This window comes from Excalfactoria chinensis, chromosome 1 (genome assembly GCF_039878825.1).
Source record: "Excalfactoria chinensis isolate bCotChi1 chromosome 1, bCotChi1.hap2, whole genome shotgun sequence".
NCBI lineage: Eukaryota > Metazoa > Chordata > Aves > Galliformes > Phasianidae > Excalfactoria > Excalfactoria chinensis.
The window spans coordinates 87,219,163-87,246,732 of NC_092825.1; the positions used below are offsets into that span (position 1 = coordinate 87,219,163).

At 43.7% G+C, this 27,570-nt stretch overlaps 1 protein-coding gene across 1 annotated transcript; it reads right to left on the reverse strand.

The window, feature by feature from the left end:
* Positions 1–2,258: 2,258 nt before the first annotated feature.
* Positions 2,259–26,749, reverse strand: STYXL2 (serine/threonine/tyrosine interacting like 2). Its single transcript, XM_072344737.1, has 7 exons — positions 26,608–26,749; positions 25,890–26,022; positions 24,648–24,742; positions 23,701–23,932; positions 22,021–22,238; positions 17,630–20,481; positions 2,259–2,412 (listed from the first exon to the last, which is right to left on the reverse strand). Exons 2-6 carry the CDS (start codon positions 26,000–26,002, stop codon positions 17,663–17,665), a joined length of 3,477 nt encoding a protein of 1,158 aa, XP_072200838.1. The 5' UTR covers positions 26,003–26,022; positions 26,608–26,749; the 3' UTR covers positions 2,259–2,412; positions 17,630–17,662.
* Between the last annotated feature and the right edge of the window lie 821 nt (positions 26,750–27,570).

Here is a 27,570-nt window from a genome sequence, read left to right on the forward strand (position 1 = left end):
CAGGGGTTGCTATAGAGTGACAAGTCAGTCTTACCCCACGGCAATACACTGGGCGTTTCTTACAATGCCTCGGTCTGAACGAATTTTTGGAGTAAAAGCCTGTCTGGAGGTATTTCTCCCCCACAGTACATACCCTTTAATGTCAAGTAAAGCTGTACGGAGACCCCCAAACCACTACTTTGCTGAATTTATGTGGCTTGAGAGTACCTGCTCGCACCATTTAACATGGCAGAAATGCCATAGTGATTTAATTTAGGTCTGGGGAGTTGTGTAGCAATACAAGGGCAGGTAGCACAGATGCCTAGTTCAGTAAAACACTTTCCAAAAATGGACAAATCCCAAGCATTTTATGACCCAACCCCAGTATTTCCTACTGATGTTCTTCTGCCAGCATTTTCCCTCAATCCCTGCTCTGGTGACAGTCACTGGAGTCCCACATCCCAGTTTGTTTCCTCATGACATCTTACGTCCCAAATTATTTCCACTTTTCCGCCTCCTTCGCTGGGGCACAGCTATTTACTGTGTCAGTGTGCCTGCATGCTGCCCCTCAGGTGTCAGAGAGATTCACCTTCCACAATTCCACCAAGTGTGGAAACTTCTGTGGGGCGGGGAGAAGAGGAGGCAGCAAGTGTCAGTGAGATAGTCCTCCTCAGTCTTGTCTATTTTGGAACAAATTTCCTCTCCTTGCATGAGTTCTGTGTCAGGCTCATGGTAAAGAGCTGCTTGCCTGCTTTAAAATGTTTATATGCAACTCAGCAAACCGGAATGGGTTTACTACAGAAACAGGAATTACTTTGCATATAATCATCTCCTCACCGCATTCTTTTCACTGTGTTTACACCACTGTCAGAAGCACATGGGGCCGATACCGTCATTAGCAACAGAGTCTTTCACCAGAGCTCATTTCCCACACTGGAAAAGTACTCTGGATAGTGCCACCACTGCACAAAAATGCATCAAGTTTCTTCCTGGTGGCATTGTACCTACATGGAGACTCTGTCACTTTGGCTTTTGATGGGACTTTTGCTTTGTATATGCTGCACAACTGGTCCTGCTCCTTTATGCTTAGTCCCATGGTGGCAGACCTGAGGCTGCTGTTCGTGTCCCCATCCGCAAACAGCAGATAGATCAGATGAGATCAAGTAGACCATATTTCCATGTTTCCTTGGTTAGCTGATACTGTTAAAAGTGACTGTTGTTAGGAGGAAACAGAGCATGTAATAACTAGAGTTGGGTTTTGTTTGGCTTTGAGTCATAAATCTGAAAGGAAAGGAAAGAGCCATCACGTTCATCCCCAAGTTTGTCATACAATCAGCAAGGGGCAAGGCAGTAGTATGGGCAAGAAAATGAAACATGTGAAGGTACAAGTGCCAGCGGGGGGAAGTCACTGTTGCTTATTGTCAGTTTTGGTGTGACACAGAAAGTTCAGCTAATCCTCTTAGTTACAGAGACACACGGGTGGGGGGAGATTGTTATCTCAAGCAATTTGCTGGCTCTACTCCTTTTTTCCTTGAGTTTCTTTTCGCCTAATTGAACAGCATTTCTTCCTGGGACTGGTTTGCAATAATCCTGGGGCCTCGTCAGGGAAAACACTAAAAAATAGGGAAAGGAGAAACAGCCTGAGCAAGGCAGCCATCACCACAAGCTTCTCTCTTCAGAGAGGTATCAGGTTTGACTCCAAGAGGTGAGGGTTAGAAATAAGATAACAGTTCAAAGTGGTAATGAGCACATTGGCCATAGTGATCACTCAGAAAGGTGTGCCTGGGACGGGTCATTAACAGCTGCCCAGACATTGGAGGGAACCGAAGGGTCTGAGGTGGAGCAAGGCAAAGGTTGCACTGGCGCCCATCAGAAACACAGTGGATTCCACTTGCATTGCCAAAGGGAAGTGAATGTGGTAAATCTAATCGACAGTCAAAAGGTGAAGCAGAACAGTAATAACAGGGGAGGTTTGTTTTTATTTGTCGAGGAGATAAGGATTCAACTACGGGCGTTGAAAGAGAAAAGCCACCTTGTTCTGAGGAGACAATTATTCCACCCACGCTCACTCATCATCAAGGTTTTAGTACTATATTACCAAGGGTATTTAAAAATTTCTCAGCCTCAGGGTTTGTAATGTTTGTATAAGTATTCTGCCAGTTGCCACAGGTGTCATTTTACAAAAGATCTGGATAATTACGCGGTATCGTCCTGAAGATGGCAGCAGCCAGGGGCTGTTCTTCAGCAGACACTGTTCCTGATCCTGGAGCAGTGTTGGTGTTAACCAGAAGGTGACCAGGTTTGGAAACTATTCCATGTGCAGACAGAGCCGTAGCCCCTTATCATTTCCTTAAGGCTCAAGACTGCTTCCAGTGCTGTGATATTACATCCCAGGGAAGTGAGGCTCCGGTTCCCAGATCTTCATGATTTACCCTGGAGAAGATGAAGTTATTAAGGTGGGAGGTAGTCAACCCAAAGAAAAGGTGGCTTGGCAAACAGCTTGTTCACTGCTAACTATATCAGCTCATAGCCTAATGCATTGGTGTAAATCACCACTGATGCCAATTTACTCCAATATCCTGAACTGAGAGTGGCAGAAATTAGTGATTCAGTTGAGGATCATATCAGTGCATTTTACTGTGGCAGTTTTAAGAATTCATTGCCCCCCAGTTGAGGAGATGGGTTACCTTTTCAGCTGGGGCAGCTAAATCCAACAGAGACCAAGTTAGAACAGTCAGATGAGAGAGAAGGGTCCATAGCAGAGAGCAGTAACAAAGCAGCTGTAAAATAAGTAGTGTAGCGCTTTTAAGAGAAAAGATACTGTTCCGATGTCATACCAGTATGGGTCAAGGAAACGGCAAGTTTGATACATGCTTCACACCTGGGCCTCCTTTTTGATTCAGTGTGCATTCTCCAGTCTCGCTCTAGCTTTGGCTAATCTGTGGCCTTGGACCGCCTCTGGGCTCGCACATTGGAGGGGGTACCTGGTTCTTGTGACATGCACACACACTGCCTGTGCACTGCTTTCCAGACAAAGGAAACCTTGGAGGTGGATCAAACAGGAGTCATGATGCATCACATCAGGCTTTTGACTCAGATGCTTGGGGGGGCCTACTGCTAATTTTTCTACCATAGTGTCACTTTGGACAGAGCTTCTGAGACTCTGCTGAACACCTGCATAATGCCAATGAGTGCGTTTCCTTATTTCAAGTAGATATTTTTGCATAGATATATTGTGGGAATAAATGCATTTAGCAGTGTAATTACCGGACACTGCAGAGGTGAGGGCATCTTCAGCAGTTTTTTTTCAGTTCTTTTATTTCTTTAAAGGTATTGTTTGCTTATGCAGACCTTTAAAATGTATGCTTATTGTGCAGAGGGACAGAGGCAGAAAGACAGGGGCTTGCATCTGTGCTACGTGTGACCAGTGTGAAACAGCACTTGGATCATGAGTGAGACAGGGAACACTGCGCTATGACCTCTCTGGGCAGCTGCAGTGCTTCACACAGCGCAAGGAGGGGCAAGGGAAGGGCAGAAATTGCTGCATTCAAGGACCCACCTCTTCCTCATGCAGGTCTACACAGCCAGCTATTGCATGCAGGACTATGCCGTGCTCTTTAACCCTATCAGTGAGCATTTCGTTTTCTAACACTGGAAATCTTGGACAAGTCATATGTATTTTAGCCACATGGATACGCTTTCTGAATCCTGCTCTGTAGTAACAGACTGCAATTCTGACACTGATACAGCATTTGTAGCTGTAGAGAGTGTAAAGCATTTATAAATGTAAAAAACATGTGCATAATGACTTCAAAAAAAAGTGTTTAATGAACTCACTAATAAATATTCTATGTTTCAAATATGTTAGATTTATGTTAATCATAAAACGAATGTCTAAAGCCGCTAGAAGAAAGAGAGAGCATTGCCAGGTGAATATCATGAATGAAAAAACATTAACCACTGTGAACAAGACCATCGTATTTCCCAGTGGCAGCTCCCTGTCTTCCTCTAATTCCCCCCTCCCTTCCCTCTCCCTCCTCAGACACATACGCATACACTATGGGAGGAATGACAGCTGTTCTTCATGGAATGACAGCCCAGGGATATTGCATCCTCCCTTAAAAAAAAACAGGCAAGGTACAGAATAAGGTCAGTGAAGGGAGACAAAGGGGTCTCCCGGAGATGGCAAAGGGTAATTTATTGACAGATGAGATAGACGTTACTACAGAAAAAATATTAAATGGATTCTTTTCTTCTTTTCCCCCCATCTTTGGAAGGAAAAATATCTATATATGTGGGAAGGGTTAGGAAGGACAGATGCCAGAAATAGAGAGAAATTTCCCAGGAGGGGAAGGAGAAATCCTGAAGGAAATTAGGATCGCAGCACAGAAAAAAAAGGAAACTGGGAGGGGGGGGAAAGAAAGGAAAAAAAAGGACATCTGAAGAGCTCAGAAATTCTGTATGGAAACAACAAAAAAGGGCAGCGGAGAAGGAACACCACCACTAACAGCGGCACTGCTTCAAAAGCACTGTGAGAGAAGGAAGTGCTGGTAAAACAGAGCCTGATTAAAAGCCAGTGTTTGAAAAGGGCTGTCGGGAAATTGAAGAGCTGTGCATGCACCCGACGTCAGCAGTGAGGAAGACTGCAGGAGCGCTAATCAAAGTGAGGCTGAGGGAGCATATGGAGCACGGAGATTTTATTAAGGACAGTTGTGAACCAGGGCTCATATAATGGGAGCAGCCAAGCTCGGGAGATGGGAGGAAAGAAAAGGCCAGGTCTTCTGGTGCAATAAACTGCCATAGCACTGTCAACTTTGACAGTATGTGAGTTTCTGCTGCAAGGAAATGACCTGAGTGAAAGGCTCAAACAGTGGATGTTATTAACGTGGCTGTTCTGGCCTAAAGTAATAGGTTTCCCTAAATAATTGTGCAGGAGTGGGCGGGAAAAAATGCTGTGCAGGTGTGCTGTAGGCAGGGTTCTGTAAGTCCCTGCTGCCCTCAGCCAGGATTGCAAGATACCAACAGCAAGATACCGAGGACCTGATTCTTAGAGTCTGTGACGTGAGCAGAGTTTGTGATTTCCACCAGTCAGGGCCAGAGTAACACCAGAGGAGCAACCAAGGAAAGGTTCCACTGAAAGCAACAGAACAAAATGAATGTGTTGGAGGACAGACCCGATTTACATTCAAAAGCAGGGTTTAAGCCAAACACCATCTTATTCTGATCTTCTTGCAAGGAACGTGTTTTTTATAGTATGTAACTCAGCCTGAGTGGTAGATTAAGGGAGCAGAGAGAGCCTTTGTGTGTCTGCTGCAGCGTGCCACATCCTCCTCATCCTGTTCTCAGTGCACACCTTTTGGCAAAACACTCAGAGCAGGTCCTTGTCCTCAGAGCCTTCCCATTCCAGCACCATGACATTACCAGACAATCTCTCATCAGGCCCAGCCTCAGCAGAGACACAAAGAAATACACGGTTCTGTGTTGTCAGCCTACTATTTTCCAAACGTAAAGGTTGAAAAGTGGCAGAATTAACACTAGAATCTAATAATGAGCTATGGCTGCCACACTTAGGGCTGAGGGCTGACTTTGTGCCCACTTGTGGCCCATCTGCATTCAGATTTGGCACTCCAGAGGCATCAGCAGACTTTTAAGTCTCAAGAGAGAAGGACAAAGCAAAAAGGAAGGCTGGAGCTGTGCTGCGTTGCGCTGTTAAAAGCAAAGGAAATGCTAAATGTTAAAGAAGACCTGCGCTCAGCAGGTGATGCAGCCCAGCTTTTGGCTTTCTAGCCAAACTGCTGCCGTGCTCTGGCAGCAATCTGCCATGCAGAGCCAGAGCCATCTGATTGTTTGTGAATCATTTCTCAAACAGAAAAACACATGTAAAGGTGCCAGTTCTGCTAGGAATGGATGCCCTATCCAGGGAATGGCCTGCACTTGGATCTTAAAACACCTGCAATACCACAGCATGACCCGGAGCCAAAAGATGATCCAGGCACCACAAAATCAACAAGGTAACCCAGTGTACCCCACACCCACATCACTGTAACGTCATGTCAGAAACATGGTGTCACTGGGGAATGCGTGCAGAAGGGATGCCGCCACTGCTTCTGGCTGTAGTCTGCAGTCATCCTGATTAGTCCTACACATGAGGCTGCAACAAAGCACACCTTTCCAGCCTGTTCCTGGAGCCCTGAGGTTCCGACACCAACTCAAGACACAGCATGTGAGCAGCCTTTTTCCACTTGGTATTCAGGCATCTCAGAAGATGGGATGGTGCTTTAACTTGCCAGGAGAAGGTGAATCTGTTTCCATGGGCATATGGGATGCTCTTTTCCTGTGCTGTCATCTGTTCTGGTATGAAAGAGGGGCTGTTAATGAGTCCCACATCAACTATTTCTCTTCAGATAGATTATTTCAGTATTCTTTTGGCCAGAAAGATGAAGCACAGCTTGGTGGTTAGCAGTCAGGAACACTCACATGGGAGGGGATAAGCGTGCACTAATGAATCCTTAACTCTCTCACGTTGTATATTCTCTGGAAAAAGGCCTGGAACATATGTCTCCCCCTCTCCAGTGAACACTTAATCGCTAGTTTAGAGTCACGCTTGTGCTCTCTTGAGGCCAGTGAGTGTTTAATTGTGCCGCATACAGCTGAGTGATGGCTCTAGGAGAATGACTTTGTGAGTTGAATTTTCAGTCCTCTGAACTTTTCCAAGGTCTTCCTCTATTCTTCTGCAGTGTCAGGCTCAGTTACTGGGTCTCAAATACATTGCCAGACACATCTCTTTCTCCCAACCTAGGTCTCTTTTGTTTTACAGCTCTCTTAGGGTGAGCACATCTTGAATCTCTGGATACTGATGGAGTAACAGTACATAACAACACCCTTAGATATTAATTTATCGTATCAGTAAGTCGAAGAGGATGATAAGAAATAAAGGCAAGGTCACGAAAAGGAAATATTTGGACATGTTGTGTATAAATATCAAGCCTAAATAAATAAATAAATAAAAAGAACTTCCCCAGAAAGAGAATTCCATCTACATTGAGGCTGGTACAGCTTGCCCAGGGAGGCGGTGGAGTCACCACTTCTGGAGGTGTACAAGAACTGTGTAGAGATGGCACTGAGGGACATGGTTAGTGAGCACAGTGGGGATGGGCTGGTGGTTGGACCAGGTGATCTTAGTGGTCCTTTCCAACCTCAACGATTCTAGGATTCTATGAAATGGTCATCGGGTGCAGCTCTCCAATAGCATCATGATCGCCAGGGGTAGCCCAGTTCTCCATGAAAAAGGTTTGTGGTTGTGATGGTGAATTAATACGCTGATTTAAAATCCTCATTCTCTGAATGGTGAATAAAGCATGACAATTATTCCAAAAAATAAGTGAAAAAATGAGCTAGAGGTAAAATAAAATAAAATAAAATAAAATAAATAAAAATCTGCTGGTGTTCCCCCATGCATAGAATGGAAGGCAAGTTCCCTAGTAGCTTCAGCAACCAACACTGAAAAAATCTCTTTACATCTTTGCATAGGAATGCCACTCTATTTACAACATTAGTACTTTTTCCTTAATTGGACAACATTTTTGGAAACATGGGACTGACTTCTCAGAAATACTTTTGATGGTCTGTGCCTTTTTCTAATGTTTTTGTAGTGAAATAGCTATGATTTCATTTTTGCAAAATAGAGACTATTTCACTGAAAATTTCTAGGAGAAAAATCACTTCCACTTAGCAATACCATTAAAGCCCCTGAATTGGGCCACATTTTGCTATCAGTGCAGTTTCAGGGACACTTGGAAAATATTTTGAACAGCAGGGAGAAAAAGTGATTACCAATACACAGTCTCTCAATGGTGTGAATATAGCAGGTTATTTTCCCTTTGACTGTTTATGGCCTATTTACAGTATAACCATACCAAATCAGGTCATAACGTGGCTCCTTTTTTATTGTGAAAATAGAATCTAGCATCATATTTTATTTACTGTATCTCTCCCAGAGAGCTAAGGAATGTCCAGCTGCCACGCAAGGATGATCTCTCTTCCAAGACATTCATGAGGAGACAAGGAGAAAGGTGACTGGGAAGAATAATAGGCAAGTTAGTCTCTATTTCTATGCACTTGAAATAGCGGTATTGCTGTCATCATAGCAAAAGTGCAGTTATAAAGGGAACTCAGTTGTGGACAGAGGGGAGAGAGTGCAGACCGTGAGGGGTTATTTTATAGTATGTGGCTGTCATCAGCCCAAGCTGTGGACATGTGTATGAGATCAAGACAGTGAAATATTATTCCTATCACCTCATCCATACCAGGCAGTGGCACTGTGTTACAGGTTGAGAAGAAAATAGTAATTTGAACTTGTAAATGGCAGCTTAAAAGGGTAATTGCTCTGTTGTGCTACAGACTGTAAGTAAAGGCCTCACCTGGGTGTCTACTCATCAGAGAAAATCTAGCATGAGAATTGGCTGGCACTAAACTGCTGCATTTCTGGCATCTCGTGTATCCAGCATGGGGGAAATCTGTTAGCCAGCACTGAGAAAGCCTGGGCACAGATCACTTCAGGAAGCAGAAGATGCAAAGCTCTGCCACAGGTCTGCTGTTGGAAAGAATTATCCCAGCTGCCTTTTCCAGTGAGCTGACAGGAAAAATAATATGGCTCCCCAGTTTTAAGGATGCATACAGAAAAGAACAGCTTATAAGCTGATACACAGGATTTGGCGCAGGAGATACTTTCCAAGTGACAGCCTTGTTTTCTGTTGTTTAAAGTATGATCTCATAAGAGTGATTCCTTTTTTGCTGTGAAGAAGAAATAAGCTCAAATGAGGTTCCACACTGGTTTAGATTATCTTATTTATAAATCTATTATTTATTTCATTTTATTAGTTGGAGACCCAAGCCCATCAGATGAGATCTTTGCTCTACCTGGAATATATGGCCAGCCATCCCTGTTCATATGACAGGGATGAGGTCCTACACCCAGAGGAACACCTGGCTTTGGGTTCCTAAGTCAGGAAGAAATAGAAGAATAACACGTTTTTAATTCCCGTTTAATGTCTAGTAGCTCCTGGTTACTCCAGTACTTCTTTCCAGAAATGAGTAATGAACTGAAGTGTAAGAAAAGGTTCTCTCAGAATGAAACAGAATAGTTTTCTCAGGACTACTCTAATACTTCTACAGCCATAAAAAATACATATTTATTATACACACACATATATAAGTATTGTTGAACACTAGATTCAACCAAGAGCTGAATTTCTGAGTGTGCTCCAGGCTGAAATCTCTGAAAAGCCAAAATGCTCACTTGCAAGCTATCTGCACAGCCCCGGTCAGCAGGCAGCAATTAGCTTCTCAGCCACTCACTCTTCTTTCCAGCTTTCTGATAGATATTTCATCTGAGTTTATGCTCCCCTCCCTTGCCTTCTCTTCACCTCTCCATCTCTCTTTCCAGTAAGGCTGAGATGTGTCACAGGCTCTCAATGGACAAGACCTATACATCTCATCACAACCCTGTCATAGGCAGCTGCATCAGACAGGCCAGGATGAAAAGCAGTTTGGAAGGGAGAGAAGCTGTCATGCTTCAGGGAAGAAACTTGAACTCTAACCAAGGCAGAGAGATGAAGGAGGACTTTGGGCCAGGCAGGGAGAAAAATTCAACTCAGGGCAGGTTATCCCATAATTGCCCACTTAGGCTTTCTTTAGACCTTCTAAGATGCATCTTGTTCTGGCCAACATCAGAGAGAAAAGGGGTGGACCACTGGTCTGATCTAGCAGGGGTATGAGCTTCTTCATTCTTTCTGCCAGTGTGCTGAGTTTATAACATTTTCTGAAACCACAATGAGATCCCTTTTCCAAGCATGACCCTTGCTCTGCCAGTGATAGCCAAAATTCCTTCCCCTCGCCCCGTCCTTCACACTTCCACAGGCAATACAGAGAGAAGCCAGTACAAAGCCAGGTCAAGATGATAAGAACAAAGCCTTGAAGACTGCTCTTAGATACCAGCTTTACTTCAGCTGAGGGGGGAATTTTCAAAGAGGTGAACTCTTTCTGTCTCTCTCTCAGGCAGGAGTCTCCTGGGAGGAGAAGAAAACAGCTTTCATTTTAGCGAGTCATGATATTTATGGCCCTTTTATGAGTTTTGTTTGAAAATATAAAAGTGGATGGACTCAAATCTGTTTCAAAAGAGAGGAGATGGGAAGGGGAGAGACAGAGCATATGAAGGGCAGGTGGGTCTGAATCATCTGCCCATGTTCAAAGGAAAATCAAATACCTTCTTTGTTTTAATATGGACCCCTTCTGCCGGTCATGGGGATAACGTCTGACCTTTCCTTGCATAGGCCCTTTTATCCCTAATGACTTACAAATTTCATATGTCTACTGCCACCAAGAATACTCACTTTGGGATGAATTGAGACAACTATTCAATTATGCAACTGCAGCACCATGCAACAGGTCAGGTCTGATTGCTCCCAAGAAGCAGACCTTCAGATCTCGTCTCCTGCAGAAGTGAAAGCTTTATACTGCATTCCTGAGGGGCGACTGTCAGCTTCTGCTTGCTCACATACCTGAGTTTCATGTGGGCTTTTATCCATCCTATTTTGGTGTCTGTTCAGCAACTGAGGTTGCACCCTCTTGAGGGCCTCCTGCTTTTCATATGTGGAATCTCCTCTGACCCTTTGCCTCCAGGCAGTACTTCAGATCCAATTCACAGACTAAGCAGCACATGCCTTGCAAAACTATCGAGGGAGGGAAGGTTAAGTTGAAGAACCGGATTTTGCATTTAATTTTGGATGTACTTAGGCCTGTGGTCATTTCATCTGCTCTGTGAGTGAACCTCCATAGGTTACAGCAGTGACTGAGAAATTTCTATGAGCACAATGTATAAAGCTTCCTATTAATTGGCAGTTTCTTAAAGGACATTGTGCTATCATAAAGCTCTCCTCTCCAACAGGGAGAAAGAGATGATCTACCAGATCAGCAGAAGGCCTTGGACCAGATCTGCATTAAATGCAGTCATAACAAAGATCATAACAAAGATTGCTAGGATGATCCATGAAGATGCGTGAAGTCATACATCTTTAATACCAACTGATGTGTGCTACATCTTTCTTTGATACTGTGTCCTGCAATAGTCAAGTGTAGAGATCACAAACAGGTTAACCTTTGATGTTAGGTACGTCGCTGGCAGTATGTGACCTGAAGAGAACAGCTATCTGGCCAGTTGTAAACAGTTATTGCCACAACAGTTGTTTTCTAATGTCACTCAGAAGTCCGAAAAGACTATAGGACTGTGAGCTCTGGGTGACAGATGCTGTTGGTAGTCGGGTGATGCCATAAAAACAATCAGTTCCTTTAAGCATTTCTGTCTTCTAACTAACATCACCTATGTCTTGGTTCAGTTTTATGCCTATGTACATGCCCTTCTGAATGGATTTGTTCTTCCTTCCGTGGCTACTTGTTCAGAGTCCTTGGTAAGTTTGAATCAGGTTTCAAGATTTATTGATCTGGCCTTGTCCATTTTGTGGTGTGTTCTTTGATTTAATTTAATGACCGTAAAGCATTCAGGCATGTTGGCACGAAGGGTGCACTGGAAAACACTAAGTGATTGATTGATTGATTACGGAGGGACATTGTTCTCTCTACAGTTAACAATGAAGCTAGTTTCCCATTACACTCATCTCTGTCTTCCAGGACACCCATGCCCTAACTAAAAGTTAACCACACTGTCTAACATTTCCCAGGTTTGAATCACTGTGGGAGCAGTTACATTTTTTGCATATGGATGAAGTTTATCTATTTTAAAGATAACAAATATCCTTGAAACACAATATATAGGGGAAGGCTCAAAGCACGAACGGGCTGTCCCTTCTGCTCTCTAATGTGATTTTTGCACCACCACATCTGGATGGCTTGACATAGACATTCCAACTTTTACTTTAATCTGTTGGTCTCAGGGAGGAATGAAACCATATCGTTGCTTGCTCTCATGACTCATAAATGTGTGTGTCTGTGAATGCATGCATGCATGTTTGGGAGTGGGTGCAAGCGCACCCTCTGGTAGGGGAACAGCAGTCACAGAAAGGCACTCAGCTCAAAAGATACTGAAAATTGTAACAGAAGGATAAAAGGAAGTAACATGAAATCAGCTTCTGAATAAAATATAATGTACTGGAAAGCAAAAGGCAGTCCAGAAGAATAAAAAAAAAAAAAAAAAAAGAGTGATATGATTCTTCCATATCAAAAAACGTATGTTCATAATGTTAGCCAAAATGACAGAGTGCTCATCTAAACTGATTATGCTGGTACCAGCAATGTAAGCAGCCTAATCCCGCACCTCACCGCAACCTACTTTTAACCTCTATCCACTTTTTACTCAAAGAACAATGCAACAAATCTTGTTGGCATTTAACTGATTAGTCCCAGGCAAAGAAGTGAACACCTTTCTGAGAAGACTGGGGCAATTCACGCACCATTTAAAGCAACGATCCAGTCTCTCTGGAGAACTGTTTATTTGTTACACATGGTTCACATTTTTGAAGGTTCCTTCACAACTAAACAGGCAGAAAATTAATGCAGTTCAGTTTTTCTGAATGGCAAATGAAATTCCATAGAGTGGGCAGGGAGCTCTCACACAGATTCTGCTGGAGTGTATGAGCGTGCAGTTTCTGTTTCCGAGCCCTAGACTGTATTAATCCCATGCTTTCTGCATCTCCGCTAGATTGTCTATAAATTTAGGAAGGTTATATGGATACTATGTTTTCACGTTATAATGTATATATCCAATATATTTCAGCTAAACCTTTTAAGGAAATGCAGACAATGCAGCATAACCATCCCCAACTAAAACTTTTAGTCTCATAATTCATCTAGCTCTCCACTACAACTAATGTGTAAGCATTTCTCAAGGAGCTGTATAAAAACGAAATTGTGCTAAATGCCTTTTAAAATTACCCAGTCTAAACTAGAGCCACAAGCAATAAAACAAATTGCCCTGAAAATCCTAGAGTGGGGGGGGGGGGGGGGGGAGGAGGGGGAGGAATGAGCTGCAGCCCTGCCCTGCCAGTAAGGCCATGCAGAATGCAGCTGATACACCAAGAGTAACTATCTCTGGCAATGCTTCCACTTCCTTTCAGACTTGCTTCTTGAGTTCCCAACCTAGCACAGATGCCATTTTATCATTTATGTCCCATCAACGTCTGTCACTATTTCTCCCAGTCTTCTTCCTTACCATTTCCCAGAAATCCATTATTTCTGTAAGTCCCACCATCCCCCTCCTTCCCACAGAGGCTGCCCGATTGCCTATCACCAAAACTGTTATACAAGTAAACAGATGAATATTTGGCATTAGCCTCTTTGGCTCCCATAGATATCTTGCTCTTCCATCCGCTGTAGATCTGATCCTTAATTTGCCTATTGTCTTCGCATCTCTTTTTCAATACTTCCTATCTCCAATCTCTCCAGCTTTCATCATTTTCTTACTTATCTCACTCAGACCAACATCAGATATGTTTCTCTGTCCTGTTAACCCTCCTTAACTTCTTTGTTTCCCACATAACCTGGGTATCTACATTTTTTTTTCAAAGGACATCAAAGAAACAAGAGTAGTACAAGTGAGAGGCCAGCTGTGAAAAAACCACAAGACTTAGTGAGACTGCAACACTAAGCACTAAAATACTAGATGAAGCCCAAGGTTAAAAAATGTAAAGCATTGCACATAGGAAAATTTAGCCTATAAAGCGATGATCTCGGAGATGACCACTGCCACCCAGCAGCACGATTTTGTGGCTATAATAAATAGTTCAGTGAAAGTGTCACCTTGGTGCTCAGCAACAGCCAAAAAAGCATGCAAACTGTTACCAGATGATAGGGAAGGAACAGAGAGAAAAATAAAGGAGGCCGTTGTGCCACAGGATAAATCCCTGCTGCACCTGCACCGTGAATACTGTGTGAGGACTTGGTCTCTCATCTCAAACATGGTAAAGTCAGACTGCAAGGGGTTCAGAGAAGACTGGTCAGAAGAATCAGAGACATGGACCGGCTCTCATATCAGGAATAAGAAACTCCTTTAGGCTGCAAAAGAGACAGCTAAGGTGGGACATCATAATGACAGAAGTGGGTAAAATCTTGTGGGCCATGTGGATTCTAATCAGGGACTGATATCTTGGCACTGAAGCATACTGGTAAGGAGCAGGTTCAGGACAGAAACAGTGTGATGGTTTAGCATTCAGTGCATAGTAAGTATAGAACTTCTTGCCAGAAGAGATCATAGAGGCTAACGGGTACAAGGCTATAATAGTTATAACTCAGAAATGATTAGGCACCTCCATGGAAGGAAAATCTGTCAAGGGCTATTAAATACAAAAATATCACATTTGGCTCAGGAAGTCCTTGAGTTGCAAATGACTGGAAGCTAAGAGATCATCCTGAGGAAAAATCACTTATATCACTGCTTTTATATTCTTCCCTAGGTATTCACTGTTGGTGTCCATCAGAGACAGGATATTAAGCCAGATGGACCTTTGGTTTGACCTCATATAGCCTTTCTGACGTGCTTATGTTTATATTCTTAACTGACTGTATGGATGCTCTTTGCACTTTCACCTTCCACTAAACAATGCCAAAAAAAAAAACCCCTTCACCTTCCTGCCTACAGCAGCAAAGTGAGGCTGAGAAAAACATCAGCCCAGAGCTTATTTGCTGAAAAATCCTTCCCAGATAAATTTGGATACTTACCTACTCTTTCAGCCTAATGTCACACTAAGTGTCATTGCTGAAAAAACATTCTCTCTGCGGCTCTGGTCACCCGAAACAATTGGTGCAGACCTTTCCTCTTTCACCGATTCTGTATTGCCTTCTAAAATCTAATCTTAAAACCTGACTTTCTAGCCTCCCTTCAACCCCTTCATTTCTGTCTCTCCTGGTTATTGGTCTTATGACTGAATGCTTTAATATTTTCACCATGCAAGGTCTTTATGTCACTGTTTCATGTAATTTATACTTGTGAGCTGGAGCCTTTCCCAACTCACTTTCAAGCACAGACCATACACTGAATGGAGTCCAAAATTATCTCCACCCCCTTATTGCTTTGGGGGTTTGGCTTTATTAGCAAGGATATAAGCAATAAGAAAATAAAGTTCAGCTGTTTCTAAGGCTTCTCCCTCATGACTGCTCAGCCTGCATCCTAGACGGCTTCTCCCCAGCAAACCATTTTTATCTCTCTTTTAGACAAGGGAACTAATAAGCCACCTACCTCAGTGAGTCAGCAGAACCCACTTAACCCTTTCCCAGAAGGGTCAAAACTCGCTATCAGGATGGTTTGGCTCAGGCTGGTTACAGAACCATATTCTGCCCCTCGGTCTTGAATAATTTATTTGTGCAGCAGACCTGGATTGCTGTTTAAATCAAAATGCTACCCAAACAAAGGCTGTGCTGTGCAGTGCAAAATGAAACCAATTACTACATGGTATGACGCTCATCTTTTACAGTGTGAGATGCCCCCTACAGTACCTGCAGAGGACAGGCATTTCTGTCGAGAGCAGCGGCAGCCTTAGGAAGCGGGAGAGAGATTTTCAGAGGGAACAGCCTTTGTAAAAGAGCAGATTCACTGCCAGAAGGTGCTGTGCACTTTCACTTTGATCAATCAAAACTGAAGTAACCACTTACTGTTGTGAGGAGGCAGAGGATGGATCCGGTGCTCATGCCTGAGATCTTTTGGAAATTGAAATTAAAGTAAGCTCCAATTAAGCATAAGCATCACATTGTTTTGCACAGAGCAACTTCAGCAGAGGTAAAGAAAAGCAGAAAATACCTATTTTAGCACTTTGCAGAAATTCAATGTAAAATCTCCAAATGCGTATCAAAGCCTGAAATGCCACCACTTTAAAGAAAAACCTCAGAGAACTACACGGAAGTAAGGGATGCATTGTATTGTATTGTGTATTATATTGCAGTAGCAGTGCACTATAAGCCTTGCAGCACCTCTGAATGCCTGGAACATTAACAAGACAATGTTCCTTATGTACTTCAAAAATGAAATCTGTACTTACTCATAAAAAAGAGAGACACAAGTAAAATATGTTCTTCTTCTTATTTTTCTAGCCCTGTTATTGTTCAATCACCTGATTTTGAGACTCCATTCACCTGACAATAAGCAGCTATCATTTGCCCTCGTCCTGGCTGTCAGAAAGAGTAATCTTTATCTTCAGAGAAGCAGGGATAATGTCTAATCAGTGAGTTAGAGTCGAGACAAATGTTGCTAAGTTTAGGAAAATTGGCACCTGCATTTTGTTATTAGTAACCATTATTTAGATAGTACTGCTGGTGTGCGTAGTGTCATACTGAGAAGGACAAAAACTAGGCCCTGTGGAACTTACTGTCTATATTACACAATTAAAATAGTGAGAGGTGATAGCATAACAGTATAGTGAGCCCTAAGAATCACAGTGAGAGAGAGAAGAAAGACAACTTTCTGTAACATAGTGATGCTGTGCTGTTGCATCATCCCTTCATTGCTGTTTGTTTTACATTCAGCTCTGCCAGAGGGCCCAGAGAGGGAACAAATAACTCCAGAGAAGGAACCCAGAGCAACTGGCCAAGGTGTTTATAAGGGGGAGGTGGAGGATGTCACCTGGTAACAAAAAGTTGCAACAGGACAACTAAACCCACCACCTCCTAAATCAAGCTTCAAAGCACCACGCTCAACAGACATACATTTTGTCCTTAGAGAAGTCTTTGCACAGTGTCTTCTACCAACAGTTTAGTTATATGTTGTTTTACTATGAGGTCAGTTTGTGTATCACTCTTCTCCACTAAGGTAATTGTCTTGACGACCAAGACATGACAATTTGACTATCAACGTGAGAGCACAGACTCAGCTGAGACACATACAAACAGCAAACTGAAGCCAGTGCTCCAGAAACCCTGCCTAAACTAACACTAATCTTCACCCTAACTCTAAATCTTGAAGTAGATTTTCGACTGATGTTGTTATTACTGCATTTTGCTACATTGGCCCAAAGTTATTCACAGGAACCAACCATGAAGCAAAGGTAATTCTATCTAAAAGACAAATACTGTACCACAGGAATACATTCATTTTTGCCTTATACTTCTAAAAAGAAGCAGGCATTTTCTTTTTTCTACTATTCGACTTTGCTTCATCTACTCGGTGAAAGAAAACAGTACCTGTATTCTCCTGAACAGTCTTATTTCTGTAGACAAGCACAAGACTGGAATAGAAAATGAAGCTTTTCTAGCAATATCTTCTCCAGTAAAATTAAGACAGGAACTCTTCTAGTTACTAGGAAAAGTTGTTGGCTTCTGCCTTTTATGATCAAAAAAACCCTAGAAAAATGTATGTTCGGTCTTTAACAAAATAGGAAATTGAAATAATCAAAATGTGATATGATTGGTCTTTCGAATGGAGGTGCTACCGTTACTTTGCTGCTGAAACATCACCTGGATTCTAACATTGTGTTTCTACCTACATTGATCATTTAATACTAGCATCTTCTTTCTGAAAAACCACAAACACTTCCAAAACTTGACCTCTTCCCTTTACCGCTTTTGATTAAGAAAAGAACTATCTGCAGGAAATGCCCTGCAAACCACAAAGGATTATCAGAAATATAATGATGAGTGATTCTAGGACTCTTACACTCTGCTTATGTTCCTCTAATCTGATCCTTGGTCACTCTTCCTTTCTCCGACGGAGCTTTGCAGTAGTTTCTTCTAGTCGGTTTCTCCATGCAGCAATAATAGCATCATCATCCAATTCTTCATCCTCCTCTTTACGCACGCTTCGCTTGTACTGAGAGAACTGTCTAGATGCAAATCTCTCTTCACTTTGTTCCACTTTTGCCTCTTTCTTTCCATTCTCTTCAGACTTTGAAAAGCTCTGGGTGAACTTTCTCTTAGCTCCAAATTCTGATGTGTCTGACATGGCCTCCTCTTCACATGCCTCCGTGTGATGAGATCTGACTCGACTCTGTGTAGATGACTCAGGGGATTCAGAGTCATAGGACGGTTCTGGTGTTTGGCTGAAAACATGCGGTTCTGGGCTTTTTTCACCAGAACTTGTCTCACTGAACCTCGACCTTGAGAACTTATACATCTTGTTGTCCTCTTTTGCCGAAGCAGAGGAAAATCTTGACATGGTTCTCAGTGAATCTCCTTTTGACTCATAGGAAGAACTGTCAAGCTCTTCTCTTTGGGATCTGGAGAATCTGTAACTGGATGTTTCAGAATCCATCTCTCTTACTTTTGATGATCTGCTGTATTTCTCTCTGAAATTCTCACTTTGATCATGATACGATGATTGTTTTTCTGCTTTCAGGCCACTGAGCCACTTGGTAACATCAGTCTGTACTTCTGACTTAAGTGCACCCGTGTTTGCAGATAGACTGGACAGAGTAAAGATTGCATCATTTCTGTCTAGATCTGCTTGCAATGGGTGCCTGTAGTTGTTTGTTACACTTTCCACATCATCTTCTGTTTCATTTTCCTCTCCTTTGGTCACCTTTTTCTTAAATAGAGTACTGCGTTTATTGTCGCTTATCACCTTTTCAATTTGGTAATCTGTCATTTTCTCTCTCATTTCCATCTGTATCTCCTTCTCCTTCCTGCTGAGTTTCTTTAGATCAACATCATCAGCAAAGAGGCTATACAGTGGTTTGCTTGTTTGCATAGTCTTCGTGTTTGCACTAGTCCCTTCTGCCCTCGCACTCACAGAGGTATTGCAAGACAGGACAGACTCAGCCCTGTGCATATCTTGCTGACCGAGATGAGAGGCAGGAAAAGATGAGCCACACTGAGAACTGAGAAGGGAAATCTTATCGTCATCTACACGCCTGCCAAGGTCTCCTGACATTACACTGGAGGCCATTGCAGATGATGGACGGGACAGCATCATAATCTCATTTTGCTTTTGAGCAATGGTTTCACTGACGACGTTAGCAATCCAGTTCTGAATGCTTGCCATAGATATCGTGTCACCTGGGCCAACTGGGAGATTTGGAAGGGGAATATTTGGCTGTGTTGCCCCCGTGCTGCTCCTGGTCTGTGATAAAGATGAATGATTTGTCTTCATGCTCAGTGTAGAAGCTGCATCCTCAGCACCATTCGCAGAAGGCGCTGAGGCCCAGAAAGCAGACAACGGGATACTCCCACTCATTGTACTGTCTGTCTCCCAGCTGCACATGGACTGGCTTTCTTCTAAAATTTTCTTTGAACGTTCAAGGAGCTCTACACGCCTCTGCTTCTTTTTAGCTGAAGCAGAATCATCACTTTTGGCAAACTCCACAAATTCCTCCTTGCTTTCAGAGCTCACCTTCTTCTGCCGCTTCATTTTCCAAGCCTGGTAAGCACTCAGGTTAACATCTGACAAATTCCTCCCTTCAGTCCCCTCCTCACCAGTCTGGCTGCCATCTTCTGCTGGAGATGGTGCAGAAGATGATGATGATTCTAAATCCTTCTTGTGAAAGCCAAACTGGATCCTCTTGATCTTCCACCTTTCTAGAGGAGTCAACTTGTCTTTGTTCTTTTGGCAGAAATTGTAGAAGGAGCTACAGTCTGACAACACGCTTTCCTCATCCACATCCCTCTCCTTTCTTCCTGTTTCTGGGGATTGTCTCTCCCCACTGTTCTTATTCTTAGAACGATACCTCTGAACAGCTTCCTTCTCAATCTCCATCAGCCTCTGGTTCCACATGTCCCAGGTGCTCTCTGAAGACATAGAGTCTGTGCGACTCCTCCTCATCCTGCTAAAGCTGCTGGCTTCCAACTGTCGCTTTAGGGTTCGGATCTCAAAACTGCTCACACTCTCATCATCACTAAATTCACCGGATCGGTAAGGTCTTCCTCCCATGTTAGAATTTCCATCCTCCTCTGTGGATGGACCCTCCATTTGGTATTTCTCATTTCTGCACTGCCAGTCATGGATCCTCCGTTCCACATCCTCCTCATATTGCTCCTCTTCCTGAGCCAGAAGCCTCGAAGACACTCTTTTTCCCTGGTCAGTTGCTGATTCCTTTGCAGGCAGGCCTTGTTTTTTCCTCCATTCCTCATATAATTGCTCCTCTTCCTCCTCACTGATGAGGGTGGAGCGTTTGGAAACCCAGCTAGTTTTTCCCACTGATGAGGAGCTCATAAAACTGCTTAGCATGCTGCTGTTGTCTTCTTCTTCTACTGTGATGGAGTGTGCTTTGGGCCCTATGACACTCTCGGAGTCCTCAGCTCCCGACAGCCGGGAAGATGTCCCTGGGTGGGTGACAGGACTTTGACTAGGAGTGACATCTTCATCTCCAGTATGCTCCAACTCTCGTTCCTCCAATAATTGCTCGTTAAGCTCCCTTAGCTGCTTGAGGAAGCCATCATTGGGGTAAATGGCACGCTTCTTTCTCAGAGTCATCAGAGCCTCCAGAATGGTCATATGGTGATAGATCATCAGGTAAGCAGCCACCAGCACAGCTGAACGACTGATTCCCATTTCACTGCTGACAAGGATTTTTCCTACAGACATTGAACATAGAAGTAATTAGCTATTTCCTAAAACAGAGAGAAGTTGCTCCAACGGGTAGCACAAGTGCATTCTCTGAATACTGTTAAAAAACAGATTAAAAATTTCAGTGACCAAAATCGGTAACAAATACATTTTTGCTAGTTTTGTCTTAGTAAAAGTCTAGATACTTATGAACAAAAATCTCATCGATTTCAAAAGCCATGGGCATGCACATTTTAAAACAAGCTAAGCAACATTCATAATTTTACCTACACAATTCATTTCCCCAACTAATCAAAAAGCTTACAGTAGGTATTAGAAAGAGAAGTGATGCAGTATTCTTGACTCCTAGGCTGACATAGGGTAAGACATGTAAGCTTTCCCATATGTGAAAAGGGAGACGTTAGCAGTAGCCTCCAAGATGGTATTGGGGGATACACAAATAGCATCAATTAGTAACATCATAGGACTTTTAAATTTTATATTAATTAATCATATATTTTTTTCCCAAAGCCCATATCTGCTATTTTGCAGGGCACACTGAATCTGTTACAGGTAGAGTGACTAGAGGCCAGAGCCAGAGTAGATCTCAGAATAGACTAGAGGAAAAGAGCTGATGTTGACTCCAGAAAGCTGGCACAGGTACTTACTCCAAAGTTTGGGACCCACTGTTCTGTAAACAGTGAGAGACAGAATGATCTGCTGTATTTCACAGTGTTTACACAGTAACCATATCTTGCAAAAAAAAAACCCTAAGCTTTGGCACAAAAATATTGTTTTTTAAACATAGTCTTACAGCAAATTAAAGTTAAATAAAAGCTTGTGAATACAAAGGGAATAAATGAGGCTTTGCTAGCCCGCAAACAACTGAAATTATTGTTCCCTGATGTGTGATAAACTCCAATTTATCAACGTGCTCTTTGCACTGAAACTTAATGAAGCCAGTTTAAACACCTCCTTCCTGACTGCTGATGTGTTACCATAGGTATTTTCTTAATGCACCTATTTCTACACTTTCCAAATAAATTTTTTTTACATCTTTTTTTTTAGTACCAGAGTCCTAGTTGTCTTCCAAGTGTTTTAACAGCCAGTAAAACCTATCTAACTGCTCAGCAAAAGGGGGAGATCTCATTCCTCTTCTTCCTTTCTTCTGCCTGCCTGCACCTTCCCCTGTGTTCTAGTTCAGCTTACTAGCCCAGTGAAAAATCATCTCTTCCTTGGAGGAAAGCTGGATTTGCTGTCTTTGTGAGCTGAAGTCAACAGTGGCACAAACTGAGCATCAGTCATATGCAAAGGGAATAAATGGGAGTTATGAGTAAGAGAGTTATGTGTGGAGAGTCCCTCCTCTCGTTCATAGTGGTTGAAATTGGCTCTCTGTTTTGTATGAGGCACGATAGAAATGGGCAAGAAGTGTTCACTGTACTTGGATACAAAGAACAATGAATCTGCCCTCTACCCACTTAAAACTGTATCATCGGCTATTTATCAGAGCCACACTTCCACCCATTAATTCCCAAGCATTCCAAAGAAGTATAATCTTTTTGCCTTACCCCTGTAAGTTAACAGTGCTTCATCCAGGAACTCTGCAGCTGGATGGAAGTGTTTGGAGATATCCATATCTGGAAAATCATCCACTTCAATGCCCATGTATTGGATATTTAGACCATTGTAGAAATCTGGTCCTGTGTATACACCTGTACCATGAGCTGCATTCAAGACATGTGTAATGCCCAGTCTCTTCAAACGGCTTTTGTTCACTGCAACACTCCTTCAGAAAAGAAAAGAAGGTGTTAGATATCAGTGATCCTATTTCAGGTAGGAAAGAAGCTGTGTGCTGCAAGACCTACCCAGTTCCCAGTCTGCATCGCTCATCCAACACGTGGCTCCCCTAAGACCTTAAGGACTTTTGAGTGTTCTGCAAACATTTATTTTCAGTGCTCACTGGGAAAAGATCAACCTGCACTCACCAGTATTGCTGCACGCTCTTTTTCAACTTCAGCTTGATTTTAATATCATCCTGCCATCTTAGGCTTGTGCCATTTAGTTATTTCTCCATTTTTACCACCCCATAACTGATGTTTTATACTGTATCTGCTTCTAATTCTATGCTGGTCACCTGTACAGGTGTCTCAGTGGTACAGCAGATCTAGCCATTTCCACTCAACATTTGCTATGGTATTTCTTTTTCAATTTTCTTTTACGCAAGAAGGTCTTTAGTCCCAATTTCAAGGCCAAATTCCAACCAGAAGAGCTCAATTTGGGCTCATTTTCCTTTCTTATGCTACATTTTCTGAAGCTTTAAAATAGCATAGGAAAGCTGCTGAATGCTGGTCCAGACATATTTACTTCTCAGCACACAGAGATCTTTGAACTATGTGATCCATGTGAGCATATGTGTGAACATATATTCAGATGGCACAAAGTTGCTCAGAAAGAGCAGTGAGGCAGTGGCACCGGCTGCCCAAGGATAGGGTGGAGTCAGTGTCCCTGGAGGTATTCAAGACCGTGTAGATCTGGCAATGAGGGACATGGTGTCACCTATGTCAATCTATGTCTGTGACAGGGGAGCAGTAGGCCTGTGGGCCCCCTGGCCCCAAAAATGGAAAGGGAAAAGGGGAAGGGAGATGGGCTCAAGGAAACAAACAGCAGTGGCAACAATCTAAGGAGGAAAACTTATTTTACTAACTGTGATATCAGCATGCAAGATAACACAATATAATAAAATCTAATTGAAATTGAGACTATTAAATCAAGTAAAATCAGAGAGAGAGAGTTTTCTGAAGACCGAGAAGCCTACTTTGAAACTGAAGGTGCCACAGCTTGGAAGCACACCCACACCCGCTGCCAGGCAGTGAGATAGAGAGCCAGCATCACTTCCGTGACGTGTTTCCCTCTCTGACTGTGAGATCCTCTGGGACATGTAGTTCTTCTTCTCTGTGCTCCACATGATGTTATGATGTGGAATACCAATGGCAAAAATTACAAAACCATGACAAAAACATGATTAGTGGATGTATGGTGGGGATGGGGTAGTGGTTAGACCGGGTGATCTTAGTGGTCTCATCCAACCTTAATGATTCTGTAGTTCTATGGTTCATATTCTAAAAAACACTGTGACTTTCTGGGGATGAAAGATATTAGATGCATTTAACATATGTTATGCCTTCAGTGGTTCCATCTCACCCTTCACTGGGAATCTCATGCAGCTTGATACAAAAGCTGACACTCACTTTTCTGCTATGAAGATGTTAGGCCAGACTTCATCTACAGCATCTCTTGGAGTCTCCAGCCTGTCCTTTACAAGTGCCCTCTGCAAGTCCATGACACATGGAGTGTTAAACAAGCTGGTGTCATCAATCTTCTCTTTAACTCGGTTGTACAGGTCTTCCACCATCAACTGCTGTGCAGACTCTAACATCTTGGGACACACCGCATCTATCTTGATGTGCTTTGTCTTCAATTCTGGAACAAACTGACAATTAACTAAAATCGTGTAAAAACAAATAAAATATACAACCTGGCTTTCTTCGTTCCTTAGATAACCCTCATAGATTTTTTTCCCCAGTGACCTCACACTGTCCTGTCTGCAATGCATGTGCATACATGCTTACCTAATAGCCTGAAGATTGTTATAATGGGAAGAGTATAGTACACGGTCCTCTTAGTCCAGAGACACAATGACTTGGGAGTTAAGGTGCACAGTCCTTCCAGCTCCAAAAGAATGGAAGAGAACACTGTTGCAGCAAGCAACTAGCAACCAAACCATTTCCATCACTGTAGTACATGATTACGCCACAGATTCAGTCCACAGCTTCAAAGGAAGTCAATAAACCTGTATTTTGTATATTCCTGTATATTGTTATTTGCTGCCCAGAGATGTGGCAGAGAAACCCTCCCTGGAGACATTTAAGAACCCTGGAGGTGTGGCACCATAGAACATGGTTACTGAGCATGATGGGGGTGGGTGGATGGTTGGACTATGTGATCTTAGAGGTCTTTTCCAACTTTAATGATTCTGGGATTCTCTGATTTCTTTGTGGTTTTCACCTCTGCCTCAGGTGTGGTTTGCTCGTAAAGGCTTTTTTTGTCACTTCGAGGTCTCTGAATGAAAAAAGCAAAACAATTGCAACTCAGGTCTCTACTATGCACATACTTCTTTCACATTTCCTCCTCTTACCTTCACTGATTATTTGTTTGGCAGCCACAGCAGATGACAGATGGATAGGCTCCATGAATATGCTCTCCGTTTCAGTGTCCGATATCATCGAATACCTGCCGACCAACCACACTTCCTATTAGGCAAATGCCCTCTACTGGAATCCCATCTCCATGACTCATGATCCCATTAAGACTTATTCTAGAGGACAACAAGAGGGAATTGGAGCAAAAAGTATCTACTGATGAAAGAATGGGAGCCCTGCTCTTCTTGAGCCCTCACACTGCTCTCCAGAGAAGAGCTAAACCTTCCTGATGATGGTTCTGGAGCACAGGCCTTATGGGGACCAGCTGAGGGAATGGGATTGTTCAGTCTGGAGACAAGAAGGCTCAGGGGAGGCCTTATAGCTCTCTACAGTTACCTGAAAAGGTTGTGGTGAGGTGAGGGAGGGGGTGGAGGGAAGAGTGGGGAGGGGAGAAAAGGGAAGGGAGAAGGGGAGAGGGGAAGAGGAAGGGAAAGAAGAAGGGGAAGTCTCACTTTGAATAACTGTTCAACAGAAGAAGAGTGACTTACGAAGATCAACACCTAATTTTACTTTATATGAGCTCAGTGAATTTCCTAAACAATTCTTGAATGCATGTATTTCAATGAAATAAGCATTCTGCCTGCATTTTTCTGCAGTGTCCCACAGCTGAGGGTCCTAATGTGAAATGTTTCATAGCCTCCTGAATGAAGAGGTCACCGGGGCAGATTTTTTTCAAACAGACCCCACCTCCCTGCCTTCAGCTAAAGCATCTCAAAGTGTACAGAAAATCCTGCGGAGCGTTTTGCTTTAGGAAAGGAGTACAAAGGGGTTACTTAGATGCAGTACTAAGGAAATGGATCTGCGGGCAATATTGGTGGTAGGTGGAAGGTTGGACTAGATTATCTTGGAGCTCTTTTCCAACCTTGGTGATTCCATGATTCTATGACTTTTTTCCTTGCTTTAGGAGTAGATCATGCTTTTTTTACATGCAGTAACTCACTGCTTGCTCAATGACAGCTTCCTGTTTGGTACCCAAAGCCTGCAGCTAAAGATGGCTCTCAACCAAACCCAAATCCAAAGATCCTCAGTCTTTCTTTGGGAAAAAAAAAAAAAAAAAGAAGAAAAAAAAAAAGGACCAACATGGACATAAAACATCCACAAGTCCTTACAGTGGGCAGAGACTGGGCTTTTAGAGAGCAGAAAGGAAAGGCAGGCAATGTGCCACCACACACACTCACCGGCTGGGCGAAGGGCTGCGCAGGTAGTGGGCCTGCACTGCTTTCACGTCTGGGCCATCCTTCTCTTCATCAGGCACCACTTGCTCGCTGTCTGAATCCCCGCCGCTGGCCATGGCAGCAGAGGGAGGCCCCACTGGAAGGAAGGAACATGCAACACAGCACCATTACAGGCAGCACCAGGCTGGTAGTGAACCCTGCCACACGGTGGGTGTAAGGGTTCGTATATCTTCCCAAGCAAGGCAGTGGTGCAAGGAGCCATGTCGGCTTCTCTGCCAGGGCACCTGCTGATCCTGTGTCCTCGTGCCGCTCCCTGGCTGGTGCCCAGCAGGCACCAGCACCTTCCTTGCCTGTGAGTAAGCATGCAGGAGGCCAGGAGAAGGCTGGCAGAGCAGAAACTCTATCTCCCCCCTGTGCATGGTCTCCGGACGGAGCTGTATGCCGCCAGGCTGGGACGGCAAAGAGCAGAGGAGAAAGAAACATGAGATCTCACCTCCCCAGCACGAAACACTCATCCAATTCCAAGCCAAAGCCATGGTTTCAGCCAGCCTTAACTCTCAGGACTTTGTCCTAGTAGCCTTTTGCGGGAGGCAGCCATGCTCACCCAGGACAGCCATTGCTTGGCCTGGAGCTTGAAAACACAGCTGCTGCCACCTCCCTGGGTGGAAGCAGCAATCTGACAGGGCAGCAGGGAGGCAGAAAGCAAGGAAAAGGCACTTACCACCTGTGCCTGGATGAAGAGCTATGTCCCCGTTGTGGCAGAGCGAAAGAGCCCTGAAAGCGGGGCAGGAAACCTGGCAGGGAGCTGTATGAGGGAGAGAAACCCACTGCCCCCCTCTCTCTCCGTGCCTTCTTCATCGAGGGGCAGGACAACTGTCGGCACCAAGCCTTTATCAGCCCTCTAAATATAGCCTGTCCCTGTGCTGGCTGCTGGGCTGCACGGGGAGGAATTCAGTGCCTCACAGGCGGCAGCTGGTCAGTCACTTAACTCCTTCCCCGCTGCGGGACCCATCCCTCTGTGCTTTTTCTCCTTGCAGGAGGCACCCAAAGAAATAGCAGAGCTGCTGAGGCTGGACCTCACCTGTTGGGAGCCTCTGAGTGACTGGGACCTAGCTGGGCACAACCTGAAATACTGGGGTGACCCCTGATGTCCTTGGGACACACATTGAGGGGTGAGCCACCCCAAACTCATTAGGAGTGGCGTTTCACTTCTGGATAAGCTAGCACTGAGGTGCACTGCATCTTCCTCTGATACCACTTCAAAGAGGAAAACCTCCATTCTGGACTTGCTGACTCCCAGCAAAGCTTGCCAGACTGGCTGGCAGGGGAGAACACTGTGAAAGCTGGAAGCACTGTTTACAGTATGGATGTCTCCAGTTCTGAGTCATGCAGTGATATCCCACTGTTGACTCCTTTTGCAAACATAAACTGAAAAAGAAAGGACATGTAAAAGGGCACAAACCCTTCTTATTGGCATAGCTCTCTGTGTTGCTGTGGTGTGCTGAACAGGAGGTGCAACTGCCCTGTGCTTCTTACCTGAGGGCTGCATCCACACACCATGGGATGAGGCCACATCTGCAGGGATGCTGCATGACAACAGGGAAGAGCCATGAAGCAGGTACCCGGGTTTTTGTGTACTCATAGCCTAGACTTGTCCTCATCCATCTACTGGGCAAGGCAAGCA

Excerpts from the sequence above, each read along its gene's own strand:
- STYXL2 (XM_072344737.1), bottom strand. The coding sequence starts at position 26,002 with ATGGCCAGCGGCGGGGATTCAGACAGCGAGCAAGTGGTGCCTGATGAA. Across the intron at positions 24,743-25,889 it reads CGCAGCCCTTCGCCCAGCCG|GTATTCGATGATATCGGACA; the intron begins GTGAGTGTGTGT and ends GTTGGTCGGCAG. Across the intron at positions 20,482-22,020 it reads AGCACTGTTAACTTACAGGG|GAAAAATCCTTGTCAGCAGT; the intron begins GTAAGGCAAAAA and ends CAATGTCTGTAG.